The 27323-nt window shown below is 40.3% G+C and overlaps 3 protein-coding genes and 1 long non-coding RNA gene across 7 annotated transcripts in view; 2 read left to right on the top strand and 2 right to left on the bottom strand.

Moving 5' to 3' along the window:
• Positions 1 to 231: 231 nt before the first annotated feature.
• On the bottom strand, positions 232 to 4641 carry LOC143149859 (E3 SUMO-protein ligase ZBED1). The gene is made up of 5 exons (XM_076317602.1): positions 4474 to 4641; positions 1637 to 3430; positions 1142 to 1557; positions 892 to 1046; positions 232 to 787 (listed from the first exon to the last, which is right to left on the bottom strand). Exons 2-5 carry the CDS (start codon positions 2918 to 2920, stop codon positions 465 to 467), a joined length of 2178 nt encoding a protein of 725 aa, XP_076173717.1. The 5' UTR covers positions 2921 to 3430; positions 4474 to 4641; the 3' UTR covers positions 232 to 464.
• On the top strand, positions 3333 to 5329 carry Pig-b (phosphatidylinositol glycan anchor biosynthesis class B). The gene has a single exon (XM_076317603.1). It carries the CDS (start codon positions 3826 to 3828, stop codon positions 5296 to 5298), a length of 1473 nt encoding a protein of 490 aa, XP_076173718.1. The 5' UTR covers positions 3333 to 3825; the 3' UTR covers positions 5299 to 5329.
• Positions 5330 to 11183: 5854 nt separating this feature from the next.
• LOC143150556 (RNA-binding protein fusilli-like) overlaps positions 11184 to 27323 on the top strand; it is a 33693-nt gene continuing 17553 nt past the window's right edge. Inside the window, exons 1-3 of one of the 4 annotated variants that reach the window (XM_076318928.1) lie at positions 11184 to 13395; positions 24790 to 24984; positions 25442 to 25670. In XM_076318928.1, coding sequence (XP_076175043.1) covers positions 13252 to 13395; positions 24790 to 24984; positions 25442 to 25670 — 568 coding nt within the window. In that variant the 5' untranslated portion in view covers positions 11184 to 13251. The remainder of the gene's footprint in view (positions 13396 to 24789; positions 24985 to 25441; positions 25671 to 27323) is intronic. The other 3 variants (XR_012993101.1, XM_076318929.1, XM_076318930.1) reach the window with 3 other exon arrangements.
• LOC143150557 (uncharacterized) lies at positions 16987 to 18547 on the bottom strand. The gene is made up of 2 exons (XR_012993102.1): positions 18412 to 18547; positions 16987 to 17442 (listed from the first exon to the last, which is right to left on the bottom strand). It is a non-coding gene; the product is annotated as an uncharacterized LOC143150557 (long non-coding RNA).

Below are 27323 nucleotides of genomic sequence, written 5' to 3'. Positions count from 1 at the left end.
TCTATAAGCTGCATTCTTTTATTTTCTTAACTATTATTATACCTTCTTGTTATTTTAAATTTCTGTACAATTTTGATATTCAAAATCCTTTTAAGACTAATAATGTTATATTATTGTAAATTGAATTGAATGATGAAATAATACAAATTTTATAAGATTGAATCTCTTGTTAAATACTTTTTTCTGACTGTTCCAAAGTATTAAATCAACATTAAATTTTGATGGAAACAAACTTATATTTTTGCAGCACTTTAATGCATTATTATCAAATTTTTAGAGATATGCTTTTTCTCAAAATGTTTAAAATTGTACTTATACATTTTTGAAATTTTACTATTAGATAATTTTGATGAAAAATACATTACATAATGTAAATCATACAAAAATTATCAACATTTTTAAGATTGGTTCACTTGTTAGAAAGCAGTACCTTCAAATAATTTCAGCAGAATTTAATTTTCCCCTCAAATAGTATGATTGCCATGAAGAAAGAGTAATTTATCTATCAAATGGGGAGGTAAGGCAGCTCGCCTTGTATCATATAAAACTTGCACTTCTGCTGGGATTCTAGCAGGTGGTGCACAACATGCAGGTACACAATTGTATCTGCAAGCTAGCTTTCCTAAATTTGGGCACTTTGCAGAAATTTTGGCCCACCACTGAAGAGGACAGTAATCAAGTGGTGCAGTAGATTCTGAATGATACTGTACAAGTTCAAGATCAGCCTTCTCTTCTGCAGGCATTTTACTTTTTGTTGAACATAAACCACCAAGTAAAAGTTCCATACCTGTGTTTAATTAGATATTAGATGGAATAATCGCGTTTTAAAGATTTTAAACATCAAAATTTTACAAAACTACAGATTTATATATTTGTGGTATTTGTACATACCTGATAAACGATTTTTTTTATTTGGAGGATCTTCTTCAACTTTAATATTTGTAGTATCTCCAGATTCTTCCTGTATTAATTTTGTCAACATTTCTTTTATAGGAGTTGCAACTATATTTTTATCTTCATCTGTAGCATATGGTAACTGCTTAAATCTGATACAAAACATATAGTTTTAGTTTTATTTGCACTCATAAATATATTTATAACATAAATTACTTATAATAAATATCTTATATTCTGTAATTACCTTGGATCTAGAGTAGTTGCGATTTGAAGTAAAAGAGTAACATTATAATCTGCATATCTATCACAAAGCATATCAGATAAAGACTCTTTGAAAGACCTTGCTATATCACTATCCACTTCTTTTATTTTGAGATGAGAAGACACTAGTTGCCAAAGTAACGGTTTTAATAAAGATATTAAAGGCATTTTTTCTTCACTAAGAGTCATAATAGTAACTTTAAATGGTTCCAAAACATTTACAAGATCTTCTACAATTTTCCACTGATCACTTGTTAGATCAACTATTTCTTGATCAACACCTTCCATGCTCTCTAAGATCGATGTTACAATATTACGACGCAATACCATTTGTTCAAGCATGTTATATGTCGATGTCCATACAGGAGGATAATCCATCAGCATAGTGTTTTCCTCAAGCTACAATTATAACAAATTAATTTTAAAACAATGAATCAACATCTTTATTTAATTAATAGCGGGGAATTTTTAGACTTACTTCTAATAATTGCTCTTGCATGGCTAAAGCTGCAGATGCAGCTGGATGGCTTATAATAGCTCCAATAGCTGCTCTACATTTAGACAATATGGTAGCAACTTCTGGATTTTCGAAACAAGCTTGAGCACACACTTGTAATGTATAAAGTAAACAAGGAACTAATGTTAATCCTCGGTTTGTTAAAGCAGTTAATAATTCTGTCCTAGATGTGGCTACTACTACTGCAGTTATCCTTTCTATTTTTAAATCCCAATCCAGTAACAATGAATCTATTGTATTACCCCACTGAGACTCCTCCCAATCTAAGGGTGCATGAATTGTACTTAATACTTTACATTCTAAAACTGGTTCACCAGAATTTTGATAATACACAGATATAGTAACAAAACGTTCATCAGAATTTGATCTCCACTCTTCAACAGTTAAACCAACTTCAGTGGTAATGCAAGATAAACTTGTTGCCACTGATTCACGAAAGGTGTCATAAATCTTTGGTATTATTTCTTCTTCTAACTTATTTTTACTAGGAATTTCACAAGGTGATCGTAAAGTTGCAACTAGCCTTTGGAAACCTCGACCTTCCACTACTTCTGGTAATTGTAAGTCCATTATGATAAATTCAGCTATAGCATCTGACACAGTTTTTCCATCAATACTCGATTGATTAATAGAATTGTCTTCTGGCATAAGAAAGGCCACATTTTGACTATTGCTTCCAATATTAGAACCACTTTTGATCATAACTCGTAATGGTTGACCAATTGTAATATCATCTTCAATATTAGATAAACTTATATTTGGATCTGTCACAAACTGAATGTCTCCATCTATTTGAACAGTACCATCAGCGTTTGTAGTATAAATATGCTGCGCCGAGGTTAAACCTGCCTTTAATAATCTTTTTTGTGCTCTCCGTTCTTTTGTTTCTTGAGAAAGAACCTGTCTGCGTGGAGGATTAGTAGCTTCCAGTTCTAAAAGTTCTTGAGCGTGCTTATTTTGCAAGTGCATACGCAAATTACTAGTGTTACGATTATATGCAATTTGGGTCTTGCATAATATGCAAACAATTTTTACTTTAGTGAGAATATCTCCATCGTCTGTGGCTGGAAATCCAAAAAATTTCCAATAAATACTTCTCATTGACATAGGTACCACTAATTTCTTATAGGTATAAGTGTGCTTTTCCTCCATCATTTTAGCAAGTACCATTTGCATCTCGCTTTTGGAATCTTCTACTATACCAGATTTTCCGTTGTTAGGTAATGTTATTGATTTACTTTCCATGATTGTAAATCAAAATGTGTAAATGCCGGCACGTCTTATATTCTAGGTACTAAAATGCACATATACAGTATTTCTCGTATTTTTACTACTTCATAGCGTTTGTTTCTCATCAAAATGGAGGATTTTTGTTGCATAATTTAAAATGCAACTGTTTACAACGATGCATGCTTCGTTTTATAAATCTATGTCGTGTCCGTGGTTATAAACGGATAACAAATTTACCGCGAAGAATCCGATATCTCAAACCAGCGTTTGACGAATTATTTTACAGATATCGAACTTCAATTTCTCGTTTCGAAAAGAACGATGCACTATCGGTTATCGACCACCTCTCGTAACGATGCTATCGACTTTAGTTCTCTTGTTCAAAGAAATATCGCTACGTAGAGTTCTCAACTAATCGATCCCACAAATGTTGCGGTTTTAACATGGCTCCATCTGTATCGATTACTCGAAACTACTATATATGTTATTTAATGTTATTCTTGAAATACAACACGTAAAATGATCCTGTAAGAAAGTAAAAGCGATTTTATAATATTATTTAAATATGGAATCATCTATTGAGAACTATTACAGTATTTTTAATTGCTAATTATTGCTAAATAAAAAGAAGGATAGTTAGGTTCAGTGTTAAATGTTTTTAAGCTGTCTATATTATTAAATACAATACAATATTGCACACTTTGTAATTGTTGACAAGGAAAACTGAATTTTTATGAAGAAACAAATGAATATAAAGTAGTGATTTCTGGTGAAAGTTATTATCAAAAGGTTATCAGGCCTGAAATTTTAGTTTAATTGCGTTACTATTATTTTGTTCTATCCAAATTTCTTGAAGATTGTGTTTTCGGTATTCTTTAAAAGTATATTAATTTTTAATCTATTACTTCAAAGTCTAGGAAATGCATTTATCTAGAAACAATAAAGTGTTATCTATCTTAATACTATGGAGGTTAATTTCTGTGTTTCTTGTACAAACTGCCCATGTACCGGATGAGTATTGGCAATCGGTAGAAGTGGCTCATCGTTTTGCATTTGGATATGGATATCTCACATGGGAGTGGATCGCAAAAATTCGCAGTTACATCTATCCATTCTTGATATCTATCGTCTACCAAATACTGAAATTGGTATCTTTAGATCATGTAACCATCTTGACAGTATTACCTCGAATGCTTCAAGCAATTATCAGCGCTTATGGAGAATACAGATTTTACAAGTGGACAAGAAACAAATGGACATTATACAGTTTATGCTTAAATTGGTATTGGTATTATTGTGCCACACGTACATTAATAAATACTATAGAAACAGCGTGTACTATGATAGCCTTGTCAATATTTCCATGGCGCGATAGTAATATTAAAAATATAAACTTTCTGTGGATTGTGGGGTTTCTATGTATGATAAGACCTACTGCTGCTATTATATGGTTGCCCTTATGCCTTTATCATTTATGTACAAGTTCAGAAGATAAGTTATTATTGATATGTCGATATAGTATAATATGCATAGTTTGTTGTTTAAGTTCGATATTATTGGATACTTACTGTTACGGAACATTAGTGATTTCTCCTTGGCAGTTTTTTCGTATAAATGTAGTTTATAGTATTGGAAATTTATATGGAACGCAGCATTTATTGTGGTATGTTTTCTGTGGATTACCAGTACTTTTAGGAATATATTACATTGTATTTTTATTATGCATTTGGCAAATAATCAAACACTCTGTTTGTTTTCATCATCAAGTAATTATGTTAATTGTCATTGGATGGACACTCTGCGTTTACTCCTTATTGTCTCATAAAGAGTTTAGATTTTTATTACCTCTTTTGCCAATGATCATATACATATGTACTTCTTGTACATTCTCTTTAAATGTAAAGTTTGCAAAAATAGCAAGAAAAATTTTTGTAGCGTTATTAGTAATCAGTAACATTATTCCTGGTTTTTACTTTTGCATAATACATCAGCGTGGATCATTGGATGCAATGAACATTCTTCATAAGGAAATTGTTAACATTGATAATACAAGCAACATACTATTTCTCACTCCTTGTCACGCAATGCCTTTGTATAGCCACTTACACGTAAATGTATCTGTAAGAATATTGACTTGTGAACCTAATTTTAAAAATTTTACAAATTATGTGGAGGAAGCAGATGCATTTTTTGCAGACCCAATGTACTGGCTCAATCATAATTACATTAACAATAAGAATGCTATAACACCTACTCATGTAGTAACATTTGACAGCACTTCATCAAGAATAAGTCAATTTTTAAAACACTATGAACTTATATCTAAGCTATTTTATTCGCATTTCCCTGAATCAAATTATGGGAAATATATTTATATATATAAACATAAATAAAAAACAAACAGTTGAATTCAACTTCTGTTAAATGAAAATGTATATATTACTCCCACGAATTTTTTATTCAGAATTATCACGAGTTACAGCGTTGCGTTAAGACTCTTGTAGATCCTAAGAACATTCGTCTTCGTACAAACGAAATAATAATATTGATTTTCCTATCTCTAGTTTTTTTAATAAAATCTTACCGTTAATTCTTGTTCTTAATTAATCTCGATAAAGTCATAATTAGGAAACTCTTTTCTGTAAAATTAACAAAATGGACGTTCCGTAGGCCTCGGACATTGTATTTATTGCCCATAATGAATAACATAGACTCACCGGGATACGATATAACGAATTAATATTTTCCTTAAAAGAATTGTAAACAATAACATTATTATCAACGTATTATGCTATTTTCAGCGTAACTATAATACAATATCGTACGAAAGAAAGTTAGATAATGTCGTTAGTTTTCATTCATGAATTATCAATGGGAACAAATATAACAACCGATAACCAAGGAACGAGTAACAATTACTCCTTTCGATAATTAGTTAACGGATGTATAACGTACTCGTTTCTTGAATGCACGTATATGGTAATATCTTGGGCTGGAGCCCAAGAGGGCGGTCGTAATGATGGAAATAATTGAGTCACGCGGCGGGAGGAGCCGAGTTCCCGTCGGGTAGTTTGTGGAGTGGAGGGCTGGATCAGGAGGTGGTGACCAAACGATGGTGGTGGCGGTAGAGGAGAAAAAACGTGTTAGGAGTGGGAACGATCGTGCAAGTTTTCGCGAAGCCGTCGTCGGCACGAAAAACTTCCGATAACGACGATTAGACAATCGTCATCCGACTTTTAGTCGAAAATTACCTGTCTGCGAAACCGAACGCGTACCGTTACCAACTAGGGTTCGAATCTCCGAAACGACGTAGAGAACGATAGCGATTCTAACGGTACACCATCTCGCTGTTGGTATTATACCTATCTGCTGAATCGTGATCGTTAATAACGCTACCCACATTGTTGCATAGCTCGGATACTCGATCGTTGCGCATACATATTTCCGAGTTGTACTCAACCACGGGTACCACCCGTGAACACGACGGGAATGAACACGACGAAATTTGAAATCGAACGGTAAAACGAACGAATGAAAACTTTCCAAGAACTGTATCTTCGATTTCGGATACGACAAGATCAAAGGGGAAAAAAAAAGGAAAAAGTCGTCAACTTCGGAATATTTCACCGAGGGAGACGAAGAAAGAGAAATGGTCTCCTCTTTCGGTTCGCTCGTAATCGTAGAAATTCGAGTTTGTCCATTGAACGCGTTTCGGTGACAAAAACAGACGAGGAGAATGCGGATGGAGTGGAACGAGAAAGCAACAGACGTCTCCGAGATGCTAAGTCTAGAGTATAATGGTCGCGGTCGCGGGTAAAGAAAGGCGGACGTGGTAAAGTAACGCAAGGTAAAGTAAGGTAAGGTAACCGGTGGCTGTAATCAAAGGTACGGTAAGATGGTGCAAGTGGGATGGAAGAAAATATAAAGAGGGGACTGACTACATGGAGTCAACGTTCCGAGCGGGTCAGCGACCAGCCTGTCTTCTTCTCTCTCGCCTTCCTCGCTTCTCGCATCTCTTCCTCTATCGCGGTTGCTCTTCCTTCGCCGCTGATTTTTTCGTATTAGTGAAACTTCATTTCGCACTTGGCTCGGACCGAGGGGAACCACCGATCGTGGAGAGGGAGGGGGGGTATGGGGTGGTGTGAGGGCACGCGTGTGCTCCTATTCTCGGAGCGAACCAACTTTGACCCCGCCTCGGTTTAAATGTAATGGATACGGCTCGCGGAAGAAGAAGCGGCGTGATTTGCGACGGTTTGAAAGTTACGTACTGCTACGTGCACGAAAGGCACCGGTATAATCCTCGTTCGAGAGAAAGTTCTGCCGCAACGGTGAATCCGCTCCCCTTCCTTCTATCGTGAAAGAGCATCCGAAACGGATCGTTCATCGCGAAGTATGAACGGCATTACTCCGAAACATTTTCGGACGATTCGAGGAGAATCGTTTCGTGTCTTGGTACTTTCTCTTCTAGGATTGCAAACATTTTGATAACGTTCGTCCGTACGCTCGTAAATGTTCGCTTCTGGTTGCGCGTGATTTATTTAAAAAAAAAACAAAGAAAAGAACTCCCGTGGATACGTGGTAGGCTAACTTCGCGCTTACGGATGGCTCGAGTTAACTGTCGATTATTTTCGCGAGAAGAATATTATTTACCGATTCTCGCGGTTTGGGTCGAGCATCGGGAGATCTGGAACTATCGTACGTGGTACTGTTCGATGATGGATAATAGTTTTGGACTTAGATCAGACCGTGATCAACTTTCAGGTAACTCTCGAGGAGCAGGTGTCCGGCAGGTGTTTCTAAATCGAGGAACCTCTCTTTCTCTTGTATCGATATTCTTCGTCTACGTTCAAATTTCATTAGTTATTGACCGTGCTGTAGGATCTTCGACGAAATTAGCCACGATATCGGTGAAATGTCGGTAAAAGTTTTCCAGAAGGGTACACACAGTCTGTACCCGGAAGTCTCGAGCGATTGTTCGCTTTTGGTCCACTAGTGAGTCCCGGTGCTTCCACCATCTTAAAGCGTGCTTCTATTCAACTGTACGTGCAAAGTATTCGGAGCAAAAACGAAGGAAGAAAATTATGTACGTTTTAGTAAAAAAGTACACTCAAGTCTTTCACTTGAAAATGTCCCGAATGTACGGACTCGTGTTTTGTATCTTTAAAACATGACGAGACGAGCGAGGATATACAGGAGCGTCCAGTCGCGTCTGTTATAATAGCTTTAATTACGGATAATATGTTATGAAGGCGCGATGGATAGAGAAAGACCCGAGGAAAGCACCAGGATCGGTATCGAGTAGAAATCTTCGATAAAACTTACTGTACCCGGACAGAGAGCCGATTCTGGAGTCTTCGAATCGTGGTACAAGTACTTGGATACAATACATCGAACGATAGTGTTAAATAAATCTTCGTAGTTCGATTTTGAGATATCTCGCACAGCTTAAGAAACGTCGTTCAATCGTTGAGTTCCTCCAACAGTGTTCCATACGATGTGAACGATTCACTCCGCGAAAGATTGTATTTTAAAAATTAATAATACGAGATAAAATAAACCGCAAGTGTTCGGGAAATATACGGGCACGACGTGAAAGGTGTTTCGCGATTCGAGAAACTCGGAAAATATTCTCCCGAGTTTCACGAAATTCAATTTCCGAAATTTTAATATAATATTTCCGAGACACGTGCTCGGGACTTTGCGTCGAGAGAAAATGCGAGATAAAAGTACGGGAAAAAGAAATAAAGGACTTTTCGATCATTTTCCAAGGTGAAAGCTCCTTTAACTGTAGAAACGCGAGTCGTGAAAGTCTCAAGGATCTCTACTTAATTGTCTGTTGATTCACCGAGATTCAAAACGCTACGAAGCTCCGTGCGACAACACTTGTTTCGTGGCCGATGTTTACAGGTGACCTTGCATCGTCAGCCGAATCGGTTGTTTGGTATTCTGAGGTCGATTAAGCACGGTGGTCTTTCTCCCGGTCCCCCAGGTAAAACGTGTATTTCGAAATTTTATTACCTACTCGCTGCTGCGATCCCCCGTTTCCTGTATACCGTTTTTCGTGTTTGCTCGAAACATCCGCACGCAGCTTCGTAGAATATGGCGTGTTATTTCAAATTCATCCACGACCGATTCGACGACTATGTATTTATAATATTATATAATCGATAGTATAAGGTTAATCCGATCTTGACCGAAACGCAGTCGGAATGTATACGCTCCAACTAACCGAGTGTTTGAAAAAGTTGCTCGACAAACAACGAATCGATTTCTCCGCGTTCCAAAGTTTACCGACAAATTGAAAACAGATTGGATAGGGTTTTAAGGGAACGTTCCGTTACATCGCTTCCCTCCAACTCTGTTTTACTTCTTCGTTACGCCTTATCAACGTACCTACGTCCTTTACATTTGTATTTTTTGTGTACAATTCGTTTCTTTGTTCCGAAACTATTCATACTTGGACTTTGTACGCTTTGTTTGCGTACAGGATACCTGTACATTGGACTTGGATACGTAAGGAATAGATGATTGTTATTATTATTTTTATTATATAATACAAAATATTAAACAACGACGATCCGTCTGGATACCAATGCCTTGTAGGAATTATGTAGGTCGTCCAGATTCCACTGTGCCGTTTGAACGATTAATCGCGTTTCGTTTTCGAGCGAAATACGCTCGGACTGTGGATAAATATTTATCGTCGATCATTTTTATTCCGCGGCAAGAAGGAGTGGTAAAGATCAGCGACATAAAACGGTGCCAATTATGCATGCACGGAGTACTTGGGATTCGTGTCTATTTTATAGCAACGCGACGCTCGCACGGGCAGGATCAATATGACACGGAAGGTTCAGAGTCCGATATCGTAAACCGGCTTTCCTTACATCGTCGTCGCAGACTTTGCTCTCCGGACGGAGACTTTGGTCTCGCGTGATTCTCGCCGCTGCCGCGGCCAATTTGCGTACACCTGTCCCAAAAATCATCGTTACGTCGCGTCCGTCTAATATTACAATAAGTTCGTACTCGTACACGGGATTAATTTGGCGTTAATTGTGCGCCCGCGCTTTCCAATTGGTGTGTACCATTGCATTTTATCTCGCGTGTCGGGTACTACTCGTTTAACGCTTCCAGAAACACGAGTAATTTTAAAACGCGACAGAGGCACACCGTAAATCGAAACCGTAACAACGAACGGTCCACGTAGAAATATTTTGCAATTATTAACGTGGACCGATGAACCTACAAAAACGGTAAACATGTATTTCGTAATCGCTGCGCGGTTGACCCGATGACAGGGAAGGACGAATAATGTAACATAGTGTATATAGTATATATACATATATTATACACATATTATATGTGTGTGTGTGTGTATGTATATATACATATATATATGTATGTATATATATGTACACACATATATACGCAGAAGAACACGAAATCGGCATCCTTACAATGTCCATTCTCGATCTTGTTTCATCGTAGACTAGCGAGGATGCACTTGTCCTCCTCTGGCAGTTGCTACGCGCTGTCGAGGCCAACCAATCACAGTTGGCAGGCAACAGGTGACCGACCAATCCGGTCTCCCTGTCACGACACCGTCGCTTTTACGTAGCGCTAAGCATTTCGCTTCACGGATATTCCTACCAAATCCAACGACGATCGCTTTCCCACTTCGTTGCTCGTTTACTGCCTCTCTGTCTATACATAGCTCTTCTCGTTCTCCAGTTTCCCCACTCTGGTACAATCGTGCCAACCTGTTGCTCGTCGGCTTTCCTTCGCTATCCCACCGAAGTCGATTCAACGTAGACCGTAGAACGCGTATTATATATACAACGGATACGTTTTCAATTTTCCCGTCCGGTTCTAGAGGTTTTTCCGACGCAGGAAGCCAACACGACCAAGGGGACAGACAAGAATTTCCTTTCTGGCTTTCTTTTGATCGTTAAACGCGTAACGATTCGAAAGGCGCGAGAAGAGTGTATTTACACGGACGAGATTCGTTTATACAACGCTATTTCGATAAAAAGCGAGGTAAACGGGGGAATAATGGATGGGTTGTTGTCTTCAATGACATAACAAGGAAAGTGGGGGAAGCTGACGCGCGATCGACGTTATAATCGATTTGTATCCGTTCCGAGCAATAAATCTAACCTAATCGAGAGATTGATACCCAAGTGTCTTGTAATACGCGCGAGACGTGTCGTATATAGTACAGGTTATACTATCGGCGTGTTTATCGCCGAGTCACGAGTTCGTGATCAGAGGACGATGGATCCACGTTAAAGGAATCGTTGTTCGACTTTTCTGTTTATAAACACTACTGTTATGCCTTTGCTTCCTATACAAATTAGCGACGGACAGTAACAGGAGTATATAATCTTAACAGTATCGCGATGTAAACACGATTTGTAAGAGAGAATTTTGGATTGCATTAACTCGCTAGAAAAACGTAACGCATTCGTTCATTTGTAGATACACGTATGCGTACGCGCAAGACGGCGAACGTACTGTAAAATGTATTTGAGGCATAATTTTGTATTATTGTAAAATACGACGTGTCAGCGACACAATTTTAAAAACCTGACCAGTCGCGAAAAAAACGTTAACACTGGAGTGAGGCGTACTCGTGCACGCACGCTATCAAGGCCGTGATCATGTTATGGAGGGAGCACCGAAACGGGGGCACAAGCGACGGTACGTACCTGTGATCTCTTACAAGTTGTTAGAGCCTCCTTATGCTCAGAGGGAGTGCGCACATTGGTCGCCATTTTCCTTTACTCCAATTGCAAATCTACCTTCTAACGTCGACCAGCTATATAGGGCGGCCCGAAATGTTTGCCCGAGTCTTATGCCAATCTTTTTAAATAAAGTTACGGGTCGTAACACCTTCTTTGATTATCGAATATATTTAAACATTCGTGACGTGATCCGAATCGTATGACGATCGTTATTTTACTAATACCGTCGTTCTTATCATTATACGGTATCTAACTACAATCGTCTACATTCTGCTATCGTACATGTCAACGACGTCAGATACTGTTTACATATGCTTGACAGTTTATTCCAACGTTGGAACTTTTCCGTTAATGTGCAACATTCGATGTTTGCAACTTGGTATGAACGCATCCGCGGACCTATGTTTGTGCGACGTTCCATCATCCGTACGATCGGTAGAAATATATCCTGATAGAATCGGGCGTCACGTTTCTCTACGAAACACCGTGTACGATGTTCTGTTCTAACCACGGAAGGTACACGCGATTCTCGTGTACCTCCTCGAAACTCATTCATACGGGAACTATCGTTTCACCCGTTCGATATATATCGAATGGTAGGGGTCCGCCATGAGGAGGTAAACGTGGCGCTCCAGGTGGAAAATAATCGGCGGTCGGGTAGCGGGGTAAGCGTACCGCAAGCGAGTGGAATGTCTGCGCACCTGGCTAGTGCGTCGCCGCTCTCGACCTGCCTTTCCCTTCGCTTGTTTAATCTGGCTGCGTTGCATTTTCACCGAAACAACGACAACGGGCACGACGTACATTAACGTCGATCGGTGTCAAATCGCGCGAATCGAGCATAATAAATTACCATTCGAATTCATACGTTCCGTGCCGTTATCGTCGGGTTTCCGCGTTTTTTTGCCGCGACCCCACGGTGCGGCGTCCTCGTCGCACTCGTTGCCGCGCTCGATCTTCGTTGCGCCAACGTGCGCGAGCGAGTTCATTGCGAGGCGAACCGAGCAAGCCGAACGTGCACGAGAGCGAGCAAGAGGGTCCCTTTACCAACGAGCGACCGGGTTCGATGCGCAGTCGCCAGGTGAGGCAACAACGACGTGTGCGCGCAACGGTCGGCCGGTTGTTGGCCAGTGTTGCACGAAACCTTGCCACTCGCGACGGCGGTCCGTCGTCAGACAGAGCCGCGGTGAAACGATTTACTCGCGGGTGCTGGCCGTTCGCGGAGTTATCGTACGATACCTGCGCAAACGTGGCGCGTGGATACGTACGTGCGCATCAATCGGCACGCGACCACGGATCCAACGGTCGTCGATCGATCCATAACCTCAAATATCGCTGTAAATAGGCGGATATGTCGCGCCAGGATACCAAGAATCTGTGAAGTTAAGCGTGGTGCGACCAGTTCAAGTGAGCGGTAGAGGCTGAGGCGTTTCGGCCCCCACGTATCCAGGGACACGGTAACGTGTGCTTCTGTCCGTCTGTGTCCACCCGTGAAGTGTGAACCTACTTCGACAGGTACGGTTCAGGTGTACGTTTGCTCGGGCAGTGGGGAATTCGTAGTGTCCGTACAGAACGAGAGGAACGTGAACGGTAACCCTGGCAAAGATGCAGACCACGGGTGTGAGGGGATCGACTCACCTGGTTGCCCTTTACGTGGCGACGGCCGGTCTCCAGGGTAATGGACTCGGTTCCGACGAGGAGGAAATCACTCTGTTGGTTTACGTGCTGATCGACCTGCTACAAAACAAGGTAAATTCTCACGAGTTGTATCTACGCGAGAAAAGGTAACACGGGCGAGTGGAAACGAAAGAACGCGGAATCGCGCGAAGTCGATTCAACGGATTCGTGTCACTCCCTTTTCCATTTGCGGTTTTCTTGTACGAGGTCTGAAAACATTAGACGTCACCTCGAGATCTGGTTGTGTCTTGCTGGAACAACATGGAGTAACGTTCGTACAAAACGATTCACATATGCCGAGTTATTCCTCGAGAACTGTTACCGATAGGACGACTCGCTCGATTCGTTCGAGTCACCGTTATCAACTCGTTCCGTTCTCTCGATTTCGTTGGATTAGTTCGCTTCGTTCGACACCGAACTCATTGCTACCTTTAAGTTTACTGAATCAGCAAGGCCGCGATGTTCGAAACCATCGATGCTTCATTCAACTTACGCGAAAGTTTACCGAGCACTGTCAATCATTACTACGAGTCGCACTGCCCCCGCGCGACAATGCTTCTGCATGTCTCCGGCTGCCATTGTTTCTCGAATTATCCGGTGGGGGCGGAGCGTCGCGCCCTCGAAAGGTCGTCCATTACCTCCAGCTTTGCCATCGAGATTATCTGGCGCCATGGACTCCTTCTCTCATTAATTCTTTGAAATAACGATGATGGGAATTCGCGCTTCCTGCTCAAACGCACTACACGATCGACGTTGATCGTTCCTTTCCATTTTTCTTTTCGCCAATTCTCGTCGTGCCGTTGATTTTACTCCAGTTTTCTTATAGTTACTTCTAAATCTAATAGTTCACGCGGTACCCGTGGAAGGAGTGGAAGGATTGTAGGTCGTATAACTGGCGGACCTCGTACTTTCAACTCGTAACCGTTGCGATCGGGATATTCGTTTCGAAATATCGCACAGTTATTTCTGTAATATTCTTATTACGTGCGATCGGTTAGAAATATATTATTCGATGCTCTTATTGGATCGGTGACTTCCGTTTTTCATCGACTGCTAACGATGGATGATTTATCTACGCTAATAACACTGTTCCGATTCTTCCGGGGTGTTCCTTTTGAGAAAAGGTATACCTTATCGTGGCACGGAGTATCGCAAGTATAAGCTAACCGCAACGTTGGAAACCATTTCTAGGAGCACTCGGCTCAGACCCGGAAGCCTCGAACGGTATTAACGCAATAACCGACGTCGTGAGAGCCTCTACAATCCTACCTGTACCGTATTTCTTTTATTTGTTACGTTCTAGCGGTCGGTGTAGATCGATCAACATTTTGACGAACGAATCGCGTGTTTTGCTCTTGTTTCGCTTGAATTTTTCCCCGGAGCGCGCTATTTCGAGAAATCGGGGAGCATCCGGCGCGGCAACAGGTGCGCCTAGTTTTCTTTATTCTTTGTTGTGAATCGCCTTGCACGAGTGCGCCCGAGTTCCAGCTGGACGGTCGTTTCCTTTTTCCCCTCGAGTCACATACCTGACTATCTCCAATCGAGCTCGATCGGGGACAATGGCCGCCGGTGAGCTCCTCTCGCTTCGCAAGGGCCTCGGAGGAAATCCGACCGATACCGTATTGTTGCTATCGTTCGACGCTGCGCCGTCGATAAATCGTCACGACGTTTCGGGTGTTGCGATCATTCGGTTCTCGTGCCGCGTCTCCGCGCGCGATTTATTACCGATCGATCGTAAATAGAAGTCGAATATGAAAAAAAAAATTTTTTTTTTGGTTCTCGCAAATACAGACGACAAGATTGAAGAAAAATTTGTTACTTAACGTGCGACGATTGAAATTGATCGAGTACGAAGAAACTTTGGAGAGAAATGAAATAATTCGATCGATTGCGAACAAAAGCAGAATATTAAAAAAGGTTCAATTTTTTTTACCGTTAAGGTTTAAAAAAGGACAAATATTTGTCTATTTCTTGGTCGTATCGAACGAAAGATAATATCCAAGATTTGTTAATTAACGCGCGTCGATTGAAGTTTAGTCGGGGAGATTCTCATCTGGGGTAAACAAATTTTAAAAAGAAATTAAATCATCCGATCGATGTAGATAAAAGTGGAATATTACGAAATTTGTATTTTTCTCTTTTTTTGCTCTTGCAAGTTCAAAAAAAAGTCAAGGTGAACAAATATTTGTGTATCTCTTAGTCGTATCGAGCAAAATACGGTATTTAAGATTTTTTAATTAACGCGCATCGATTGAGGTTGAATCGTGGACGAAGAAACTTTAGAAATAAATCGAGCGAGGGCAACAAGCGTTTATAGAAACGTAGCGCGATATTAGAATATTTGCGAGAAAAAAATAAGGTGAAACTCACGATCGAAAAACTGTTATCGACTATCCATTGTCGGTCGTAGATATCGAGGAGTGTTATGTAAACGCGACGTAAGACGTCGGACAAATTTTCGGGCAGCACGTTCGCATCTTTTAATATTTTGATCTCGATACGATGAGAACATCTTGTTTCGTGATTCTATCGAAGCAACAGACTTTCGTGGAACTTGGACGATTAACTTTTGCCCGTTTCGTTGAATAAACTTGTACGAAATGTAAGTACACCGCTCGATGGAAGTTTCGCGTGCGAAAAAGAAAGGAAATCTTATTTATGCAAACATATTTTCGTTGCTTCGAGAAAAAAGAAACCTTTCGCTTTTGTTTCGTTGGCAACGTTTGAAATCGGCTGCGATATTAAATAAATAAAAAAATCGATGAGTCGAAGAACAGTACGAGTTCAAAGTTTCTGATAGTCTCAGAGTTTAACGAGTATAAAAAGCTGTGTTTTTTTTTTTCCAAATATCTCGAAACGTAATTTTTGAAATTTTACTGTTCGTCTGCTCGTCGATTCAAATATTACCGGGAAGATATCGTGGCTAATTTACTATTACACCGGAATAACGAGTTACGATTAAATATCAGGAACTTAACTTTGTCCCGCGACTTAATGGCTACGAGGAAAACGTAGTGGCTTCGTGTCGGGTAAATATAAGATTATTGATGACATTTGAAGATGTTCGTAAGCCAGATCGAAGCCGGAGTAAACATTACGTACTAATATAACACGGCCGGTGCGATTGCAGACCCTCGACGATGGTGAAATCGCTCTATGAAATGAACATAGCTTGCACCTGGAAATCTCGAACAATATAAACTGCGAGAGCTCGGGCGTGAAAGCCTCGTGGTTTCAATACGTACCAGCGTCGTGCGAAATTCACGAATCGACGAATTTTTATTTAACTCTGGCGCGTTCCTTGGTTATTTTTCGATCTATCGCGTCCTCAAAATATACACTGTGTAATCAAAGTTATCGTAACAAACGCGATTGAATACTTCTGTAATTTCTTAATCCACTCGGTCTATTATAAATTTAAAAAACACCGATTCCATACATTCGGGACATTTCTGAGCCGAAGACTTTCAGTGTACAGTTGAACGATAGAACGCTTTAAGTTTGAGGTACCTGTCCTCCGTGGTTGTTAAAAACGTAGATAACTTTGTTTTTTTTACTCCGGTTCGTTTTTTAACACAACGACCGTCACATCGGTTCTCCGTACTTAACGATGTCCACGATATTTGTTCAAACCGTGGTGTGAAAAGTAGAAATATTCGATAATTCGTCGATGTACTTGTTATTTAATAATTATTAACCACATTATTAAAACTATTGAAAAATTTACAACTCTTACTGTTTGTGTCTTGTAACCGTGGCCGTTCAACGTGTTAAAGATTCTTCGTTACGAAGTTAGAAACCCGAGTTCCATAATTTCGGACACTTTCGAACCAAAGACTCTGAGCGTAAAATCCTTTGAAGTTGGAGGTAACTGTTCTCCGATGTCGTAGGTAATTTTCTTAATTTTCCTCTGGTTCGATTTTTCCTCTCTTCCGCTTTCGTTTCACATTGCGAGTATCCATGCGTGCTCCACGTTCGACGTCTTTTCCAAAGATTCGCGAAACGTTGTTCCTCCGCCGTGTGAAAAGGTAGGACGTTGACTTGTTAGCTTGGAAAGCAAGATTGCGCTCGCCGGAGTTGCGTTCCGAGACGCGAAACGGGGAGCGTGTGGTTTTACCTCTGCAAATAAAAAAAGTCCGACTCGGCGTAATGTCTGTAATTTCCAGGGATTGAAAATTACGTTACGACTTAAAAACGAATTCCGGGCGCAGAAATACTTGTAATCCTCTCGACTGTGATAGTTTCACGGACCGCAAAGTTGCTCGCGATGTGAAACAAACCTATCGTGCCCCGTAATACGATTTTATCGTCGATTCGAACTTTTCATTTCTCCCGAAAATCCCAACGACGGACGATCGATTCCTTTCGTGAGCCGATCACCGCCGATATCGACGAACGGTTACCTATATCGGAGCATCGGGGAGTTTCTCGACTAAATTCCTCTTCGCAAACGGAGACAAATTTCTCGAGACGCGGGCGTAAATACAGTTACATCGAGTTAAAATCAAATTCGTATCGCCGTTTGCTCCAAAACGGTCTTCGGTTCTTTAAAACGTTCGATCGTACAGGTGTGCAACGATAACCGAGCTTTGTTACAAAAAATTAATCTCCTCGATACGCGCGTAACAAGTCGTTGAATTGAAATGAAATTTGTACCGTCCTCTGCTCCGAAACCGTGTCCCGTTCTGTCTAACGTTCGCGCTTCAAAATGTCCGACCGCAGAGGTATGTATATATAATAACAATCAAGTATTGCTATCAATGGTCACGGAGCTTGCAACCATTATTTTTTCAATCGCACCTGGTACAATTATTACGTAACTATACCGATGTTCGTTTCGGTACGATAAAGCGTACCGATAAAACGAAGAATTTTTATTTTATCGATCTTGGAAACATTTCTCTTGGAGTGTTTCGTTTCACTTGGTGACAAGCACGTTGTTGTTGAATACAATCATCGATGACTGTTTCACGAAAACTTATTGAAACGACAATGGATACGATCGACTACATAATATTTTGTTCGGTCGCAATTTCGATTTCGTAATCTCGAAGTTCAATTTCGAGTGCGTCGTTACGCGATGCTTACGTGACACGATTCGGCAATACGAAGTAAGGTGAACGCGACGAAATAGAGATCGTTGACGGAAAGTCTGGATGTTCGTTGACGGAAAACTGGTCTCGATTCGATCGCATCGTCGTTCGTTTGGCGAATGCTTGCACAACTCGACTCATTGTGATTCGTTTCCGGCGTTTAAAGTCGATCGGCCAAGTCGAACTTTTAATGAGCGCCGTCAATTTAGAAGGCGCGACGCGTTTCACGTACACTTCCTTGTATCGTTTCGAGTGATTTCTTTCTTCTCGAAAAAACGCGCGATTTCATACCCAAAATCATTTCTCGCGGTGAAACTCCAACGAGAAGGAAATCCACCGACCGTACACACGGAGAAATCGTTGTTCGATCTCGAAGAAAATCAGATTGTATTTAGGAAGAGTAGAAAAGAAGAAAAATAATTTTTCGTAATTTTCATCGCATTGTTTCTCTGTTTGAAAAGTTCGAGATTTCCCTGATCAATCTCGAAGAAAGTTATTATAGATCGCAGCGATATTTGGCGAAAAAGAAAACAATTTCTCCTAATTCTCCATCGCGTTATTTCTCGACTCGAACGTTTCGATATTTCGTTGATCAGTCTCGAAGAAAATTAGATCGTACTCGTATTCGAGGGAAAATGAACAATTTCTCGTAATTTTCATCGCGGTGTTTCGTTTACCAAACGGTTCGATATTTTGTCGATAGTTTGCTCCGCGAACGGGTTATACGCGATCCACGGTGGCCGTCGAATTACTCGACTCTTTTTCCATCTTCTTCGGTTTCCACGGGCTTACGATATTACGCGTGTAGTCTATTATTCGCGTCCGGCCGCCCCATTCCGGTCTTCCATTCTGAACCTTTTCTCTTACCTCTATCCTTTTCCCGCGTCCCTCTTTGTACCGCCTCGTCCTCGCGCTGCCGTCTCACAAATACCGCTAAGACTTTAATGTATTCTGTGGGAAAAGGTTTGAGGAGGCCGTAGCAGTCGTTCAAATCCTTCGCCCCACTGTCGCCGTTACCTCGACGATAGAATTGGAATAATATTTTCAATTATCTTTACCGGGAAATAAACGTAGGCTCGCTCATCGTTGAAAATAATTCGAAGTTCCGCGCACCGACTTTAACGCTCATTGTCGGTAAGAGTATTCGATATCCTGGAAGCTTTAGCGCATGATGCACTGTCGTGGAATTTATGAGTACAAAATCAACAAGTACAAGGTACGATACGGGCCCCGATCAACGTACAACGTGTTAACTACGCGTTTCGGAGTAACTTCCACTTCTACGCGCCTCTTTTAATATTGTTCATACCGAATTCTCAAAATATCAGCACGTACATCTTCTCCTAATTGAACATTAACTATCTCTTAATTAACTATCGAGTTGGTCCCTATAACGAACAACGATAATTTAATCGATCTTAACTTGAGTTCTTTACCACGACATTGAACGTTCGAATTTTGGGACAAAGTAATAATTTTCTTACTTGGTCAACTAGATTAATATCGAACCGTTCGGATGGAGTAACCTAAAAGTAAAACGATAAAAGTGGTAAATTTATAGAAGCATCTGGTCATTCCTTCGTTTCGATTGAAATATCTACGTCTCAAGTTTACGCCAATTATTCCGAAATAATTTAAACACCCGGTAAGAAAAGAAAAAAAAAAAGAAAAAAGCAATTCCGTATCGAGAAACACGCGTGTGCAATATTTCCTTTCGTTCTGGATATTTCGTAGCCGACTTGTGAATTCTAAACAAAGCTATGTAAATCATTCTCCATAAACGCTCGTTAACATGTATCAACCGAAACGTTTGAAGGAATTCGCGGCGTTTTCACGACATTGTTCATCGTGTCCTCGACGAACGCAAGCCAGTTCCTGCAAGCGACGCAACTCGCGACCTTTGACCTCCCCCACCCCTTGCCGGAGACTATCGTTCTCCTGGTCATTGGTTGTCCCGTGTTTGCCATTCGACTTCACGGATTTGCAATTTATGAGTTCGTCTTGCGCACCACGGACGCACGGCGTTTCTGACACTTTGACGCGCGTACGTTATATTAACCTTTCCTTTTTTCTTTTTTTCTTTTTTTTTTTTTTGACACCTCTTTCCTGATTTTTCCCTACTCCCCTCCCTCTTTCTTCATTACCTCTCCCGTAATTTTTCTCTGCCCTCCTCCCCCTGTTTCATCGCCTCCTTCGCGATTTTTCTCAGCTCTGCTTCACCTATCTCGTCACCTCCTTCGCGATTTTTTTCAGCTGTTCTCCCCCTATTTTATCAATTCTTTCGTGATTTTTCTTCACTCCCTTCTCCCGTTTTTCATTACCTCCACGAGGATTTTTCTCCACTCCCCTACCCTCTCTTATCACCTCTCGTGATTTTTCTCTACCACCTGCCCTTCTTTTTTCAACCCCTCGTGAAACGTAGACCTTTCACGTCTCGAGTTGGCGATGTGCTTTTAAAATTCGAGAAGAAATTACCGTCTTCGAATTTCTATATTTCGTATTCCATTATTCCAGTTTCTCATTCCGATTCTCACGTTATCAATGCCCTGACGGACACACCGGGAACAAGATGGATAAGACGCGCGACAATTGGTCTTCTATCTTCCCGTATTTTCGAGGACGGTTTCTAATCTTGGAACGTTATCGCGTTGGTCTGTTAATCTCGGTCCGAATACGTTGAAAGACTTCATTGTTATCGGGATCGCGCGCAATCGGCAATAAATCTCTGCACCTGCGTGTAGACGTGTAATTCTGCTTCGAATTAAAATAAAAGTGCGCTAATTGACGATCGACCAGAGACGGTGGAATATTTACGACGCCGATCGGTTTTACTTGCCCGACCCACCCTCCCTTCCCTAGTGTCGGCGATGAAACACTTTTACGGTCCCTCGTTACGGAGACCCTTGGGTACGGGAAAAATTTAGGTGAACGAGGGGGATAGGTATCTCCGGAACGGTTACCTGGGTCGAGGACAGTACCGATCGGTATTATTTTTCCGCATCGTAAATCGTTTCCAGGAACGACCGCGGCGGTAAACACCCTGGGGTACGCGTAAACGAAGATATAATGGACGAGCGTCTCGTGTACCGATGGCCCCGCGAACAAAATCGTTGCATACTTAGTCGCCGCGTTCGCCGAAAATAACTTCGAGCGAGTGTAACCCTAATGCGTTCTTCCGTTCGAGTATATACCCTCGAGGTATTTGAATGGGGAAGAAATCTTCCGAATCTGTGTAATTTGCAGCTTTACAATACACAATGAGCAGGTTCAATTACGGAGAATGTATTGCACGGGTCGAAAAAGACCCGAGGGACCCACCACGGGTGTACACTACAACGAGGGGACTGTAGAAATCGTAGTAACATTCAAATGTATTTATTACGTTTTAATTACGGATTGTATTTGAATCGTGGTGATGTATTCGCGTGGGTCGAAAATGACCCAAAAGGGGCGCAACAACTGTCGAGGGAAAGAACGGATCGTGCAACGTTCGGTTGACAACGGGACTAACGATATTCTTAAATACTCGAAATTGCGTCTCCGCGGAGTCGGTTGATTATCTGATACTAATTAACATTTACGTAATGTTAATGCCGGTTCGTTTGTGTCGCGAGTTACGCCACGAGGTTTTATCGGCACGTCGATAAAGATAATTCAAGCCCGTGGCACGGTGGCATGCTCGTACCGAACTACCTTGATCCGTTAACCCCGCGTCAAAGAACCTGCCTATTAAATTTCTTGCACGGCTTCTACCAACCTCGCGTATGTACGCGGTATACCGTGCGACATCCGCGTACTTGCGTTTACGTGGCACAGGCATTGGTAATTCGCGCTTCCACGCGCGAATCCGATCGCGATACATTTTTCGCGTTAAATTTACCAACCGATCGGAACGACGTCGTTCAATCGTTGTTAAATACGAAGTAATTTACTTGAAATTCCGTAGTACGTTTTCCAGAAATCGTTCAACACGTACGAGCAATTTTCTAAATTCTTTTACTTTCTCGACCATCGATTTTCCCGAGGTATACATTCGGGTATCAATATACCTGAATTTATCGGTAATTCTAGCACGAACGAGACCTTAAAACGGATCACCTTTCGTATTATCCACTTTTGGATCGATGCTAGGAAAATACAGTCGCAAAAGTGTCTCTGTACGCGATATTGTACAAAATGGTGGTTCGATGAGCTCGTCGAACGAAAAGGCGACTCATTTTGAGATCGGTGATTAGTTCAAGCCCTCGTAGTGAATTATTTTGAATAATTATGATTTGTTTCTTTAAAATGTAGAATTTTTCAATCGGCACGTTGTTTACGCGCACGACGATAGAAAAGTCCGACAGTACGGGTTTTACGGGTCTTTAAATATTTATTAATGTTAAAATATCGAATTATCGTCGAGCACTGTGTACTGTTACATTTTCTTTGTATCGTAGAGTATCGAATTATTGTACCTTGAAGTGGATTTAAAATAGTATATGCTCCGGTAGATTAACTTCAAAATGAGTTTGTATAGTTGAACAAATTTTTGAGAAATAATTTATTTTACTCGTTTGCAAGAAAACGTCGATGAATTCAAAATATACCATTACAATGATATACGCAAAAGGTGAAATAATTTTGAGTTCGGTATGGTCATGATTGATCAAAGATAATACTGAACACAGGCACGTCATAGTTGACAAAAATCAGTCTTTTACTTAAACGGATATTAATAGCCTTGAAACTTTTCGATTCCCATTAACTCCTCGTTGAAACGACACGTCTAACTCGTCGTAAGTACCTTAGATTAAAGTGCACAATGGCTTCACTTATCGAGAAGATTAATGTGCTGGACAGTATTAATTATTTTATTGCAAATGCAAGTTCCGAAGGCATATTTCTCTTTCTAAGAAATGTTTCAAAAGATCAAAATTCTTTTTTAAAGAATTTGTAACGTCTAATTATTTATATATTTTATCATTCGAAACGCAAACTGAAATATTACAAAGTATTTGAAGCTGAAAAAAAATTTATTTTCATCCATAGACGCGATTGTTTGCAAACAAATCTTTGAGGAGAAGTTGATGTACTCTTTTAGTTACGTCGAGCTAACAGAAGATACTAAGTTCTATTTCTAGTGTCGACTATGTATAGTCAACATTACGATGTCTGCCGAACATTGTGTAATTTTTCCATCTCTTTTAGTTTCGAAATGAGAAACTTGCTTTAACACTTGCACTCGTTCGATTAAAACTTGCTACTTTCTACTCGCATTTGAAATGTAGTAAAAGCTTGAGTTACTATTTGCTGGCACTTTGCTTTTTCCCCCCTTCGATGAGTTCTAGAGTTTCTACCGTTCGTTCTTTTCGCGTGTTATGAGTAATTACTCCAAATTCTTAGTTTTTAATTAATGATTCGCGTTGCAATTACGAAGACGCGCAGTATGCCATTTTTAAACTCATTTAGATAATCTTATAGTGCGTTTCGGGAATGTTTTATATAAGCAAAGGCGGAAGCGATCGGTTTAAAGCAAGTGTTATCTTACATCTATTTAGATCGAATAAATCGATTAAAATATCGGGATAAAAAATTAGTTGTGTTAAAAATTAGTTGCATTTTCACTTGCACAAATGTTCTTGTAATCGCATAATAAATGTAAATAGCGTAAAATTAGTTTCTTTTTTTTTAATGAAGAATAGAAAGAGCCATACGGTGCTTGCTAATATAACAGGCATTAAATTAATTTAAGGAGAAAGTGATTCAAGATGTGGATACAATAATTTTCACATGATCATTGAGTGAGCCTTCGTATACAATGTATACACACAATCGTTACTCGTCTCTTGGCATCAATGTAATTTAGGGTTTGAGTTTATACTTATATAAGGTAAGGCGAAAAAGACAGGAAAGTTTTTATAATGTGGCAGTGTGGCGTAATTTATCACGGTTACGCCAGATTGTAGTTTTACGAAATGTTCTTTATTTGTTAGCCAATAACGAAGAAATCGAGTAAACTCCGGCACAGAATTTTTCTTACTTATTTTACATACCCCTGTTTGCACGCAATTCATTTGACTTTAGCCTTGTGTACGACGAGTTGCAGGGTAGCAGGAGCTTAGTCTACAATTTGCTAAGATAATTACCCCGCGCGATCGGTATGATTTATATCGGTCAACTTCGATCCAATGGTACAATGAAAAATTATATTGTACCGATTTTTTGGATTTACGTAACGCAACGGAACACGTTACTAAACAGCAAAATAATATTTTTACATCATCGATTGCATTTCTGTACTTTGCAAAACCTTCGATCACAAATATTCTATTAGGAAAGTTTTCAAACAATCCACCGCACCGTTGATCATTTGTGGACCCGACGATTGCAGGTGCTGGGAAGGCAACAGTACATTGTACGACCGATGGTAATGGACGAAAGCTGTACACCTGGAACCGGTAGCGACAATCCGGCAGTCGCCGGAAGTAGCGGAGTTATCAGCGAAGCAGCACTGGCGCATGCTCCGGCGTTAACTGAAAAAACGGTTCGAGAACATGGAATTCCTCTGGAACAGGCAATCGAGCAGGTAAATGCAATTTATTGAGACATTTCGAACACATGCGCAGGTCGTTGAAATTTGTAAAATAAGTATGCAATGTTTTTCCATGTGTGAACGCTTAATACGAATTATAAAAAAAAACTTCGACCTTCGCCGAAGAAAAAGAAGGATAAGTATTTCTGTATTCGTATAATTTATCATCGAACAAATATTTGATATTAAACCTAAAAGTTTGAGTATATAGTGATTTTCTTCTCTCTCTTTTTAGCAAATAATTTTCGTTCGCTTAAATTATACATATCGTCTATAGAGTAAAATCTTGAGTAAATTGCAAAAATTATTTATTTTGTTATATAGAATACAGACCGTTTTACATTTTTCATATAGAAAATATAAAATTATGTAGAATACTTTTTAAAAAATTGGATACCATGGAAAACATATGGAGAAGAGATTTTTACATAGTTTCAATTTTTAACAAAAGTTCGAAGCATGGTGGTCTTCCATGTCCTGCGTGACATCTGGTTCCGCACCACGTTTCGTCGTAGACGGCCAGTCGCCGTTGAGACAATGCTTGCACCCAGAGGCCTGCAACAAAGACATCGAGCTGCCAGAACACTACAACGTCTTTTACGATCTCCGCAAGGAATTCGTTGCCTGTTATTCTACCCACGGGGAGCTTTCGACCTTTGGAATACAAGAGATGTTGGAATGTATCCTTTTACAAGTCACATTAATGATTCAATGTTACTCGATAATTTCCTTGTTGCCTTCTTTGCTCGTGTCCACTTTCGTCAAATCCGTGCCATTTTACGATGAAATATTGTAGCTTCTCGAACGAGTGTGCTCTACCGAGAAACATGTCAGACCGCTACAATGACAAGTTACTCCCTCTCTCGAGGAGCCGAGGCACGAAAAACCTCCGGTAAATTTCGGGCTACAAAAATACAAAGGAGGAGAACACGTGTACAAATTGAATTTTTTGCGCGTTTTATTTGTTGATTTTAGTCGTCGAAACAGCATAGATAACCATATTTTGATACTCGTTTGGTCGTCGTGCGAAACGTCGCGCTTTGCCAATTAAAGTTAAGATTTCGGTTTTCGTTCGATACCGTTCGATTGCCTCAAGGCGACGACTATGGTCGAAACGAGGAGAATTCCAAGGCGTGCGGCCGTTAGGCGGCGCGACAGAAGTCGAATCCAACATATTCGTCGAACCTGACGACGAACTGGCCGCTGGTGTAAAGTCAGTCTGTAAGCGGGCGGAGGGTGCGCGTATCGTGTAATTGCGCTCTCGCGGGCTAACGTATCGAAGCACAAAATATTACTTGCGCACCGCTGTTGTTTTCGGCTCGATTTTCAAGACAGAACATTCGAGAATCTCGTGAGAGTGCGCAATTATTTATTCCATTGTACTACACGCATTTCACGACGACAGAACTATCCTGGATCTCAACATTTTCTCAAACACATTACGATTTGAATCCGAGGTATGTTTCCCTTATTCCAAGCACGTATTCGCGTTGAAGGATCCTCTCGTGGACGTCTTTGATATTGTTTCATTACATGTTATTTCTCGTTCGTCGAAGAAAAATGTATTTCGGAATACAAACTGCTTGTTTATTAGGCAGAAACGTTAAGTACGAAATTCGCGTGAAAAATATTTCCCAACGATTTTGTGATGTATCACGATTATTTGCTTTTCTTTCATTCGTCTGATTCTTTTTGCATACGTATAGGTAATAACGTACAGTCATTCGTATGTATACACGTAACATATCATTATATTTTCGTTTCCTTGGAAATGAAAAAAATAAGAACCTGCTTCGCATCTGTGTATACATCATCCGAGTTCTTTCCATATTCTTTACATTTGCATGCAAGGTGTAGAAACCGCGCGCTCGTAGGTGAGATTTAATCCAAAAGAGGAAATACTAGTCCATAAATGCAAATTGAGTACTTGCCGTGGATCTAATCCAACCTCGGTATTAAGTACGACTTAAGATCACGGTATTATAATCGTTTCATTCTGTATTGCCAGTGCCGCGTGTGTTGTATCTGTCCTTAATAAAACAAAACCACCTGTGGCTGCCGAGATACAGTATACACAAATATCGATCGAGCCAGTGTCATGTTAAGATTGGTTGATTTTTTATTTGCTCGCATTTTTTATTTCAATTTACGTATTCTCGAAACGTTTCAATTAAAATATTTTCAAAATATGTGACAAAAAACCCGGAAGTGCCATTAATGGGATCCCGTGACCATCTATTTGCTGTGCGTTCTATTATTGTTGGAGTCTCCGATCTTTGTAAACAAGCCATAAATAATCCGCACCAAATATATCTTTTGTACCTAAATACATA

Source organism: Ptiloglossa arizonensis, chromosome 8, assembly GCF_051014685.1.
Source record: "Ptiloglossa arizonensis isolate GNS036 chromosome 8, iyPtiAriz1_principal, whole genome shotgun sequence".
Classification (NCBI taxonomy): domain Eukaryota; kingdom Metazoa; phylum Arthropoda; class Insecta; order Hymenoptera; family Colletidae; genus Ptiloglossa; species Ptiloglossa arizonensis.
Note: the sequence above shows the minus strand (reverse complement) of the source record. Positions and strands in the feature narration are given on the sequence as shown.

Bases quoted from the DNA above. Each gene is read 5' to 3' on its own strand.
- LOC143149859 (XM_076317602.1), bottom strand. From the start codon at position 2,920: ATGGAAAGTAAATCAATAACATTACCTAACAACGGAAAATCTGGTATA. The intron at 1,047-1,141 runs GTAATTACAGAA...GTTTTGTATCAG, and splicing joins GCAACTACTCTAGATCCAAG to ATTTAAGCAGTTACCATATG. The intron at 788-891 runs GTATGTACAAAT...AATTAAACACAG, and splicing joins TAAAAAAAATCGTTTATCAG to GTATGGAACTTTTACTTGGT.
- Pig-b (XM_076317603.1), top strand. From the start codon at position 3,826: ATGCATTTATCTAGAAACAATAAAGTGTTATCTATCTTAATACTATGG.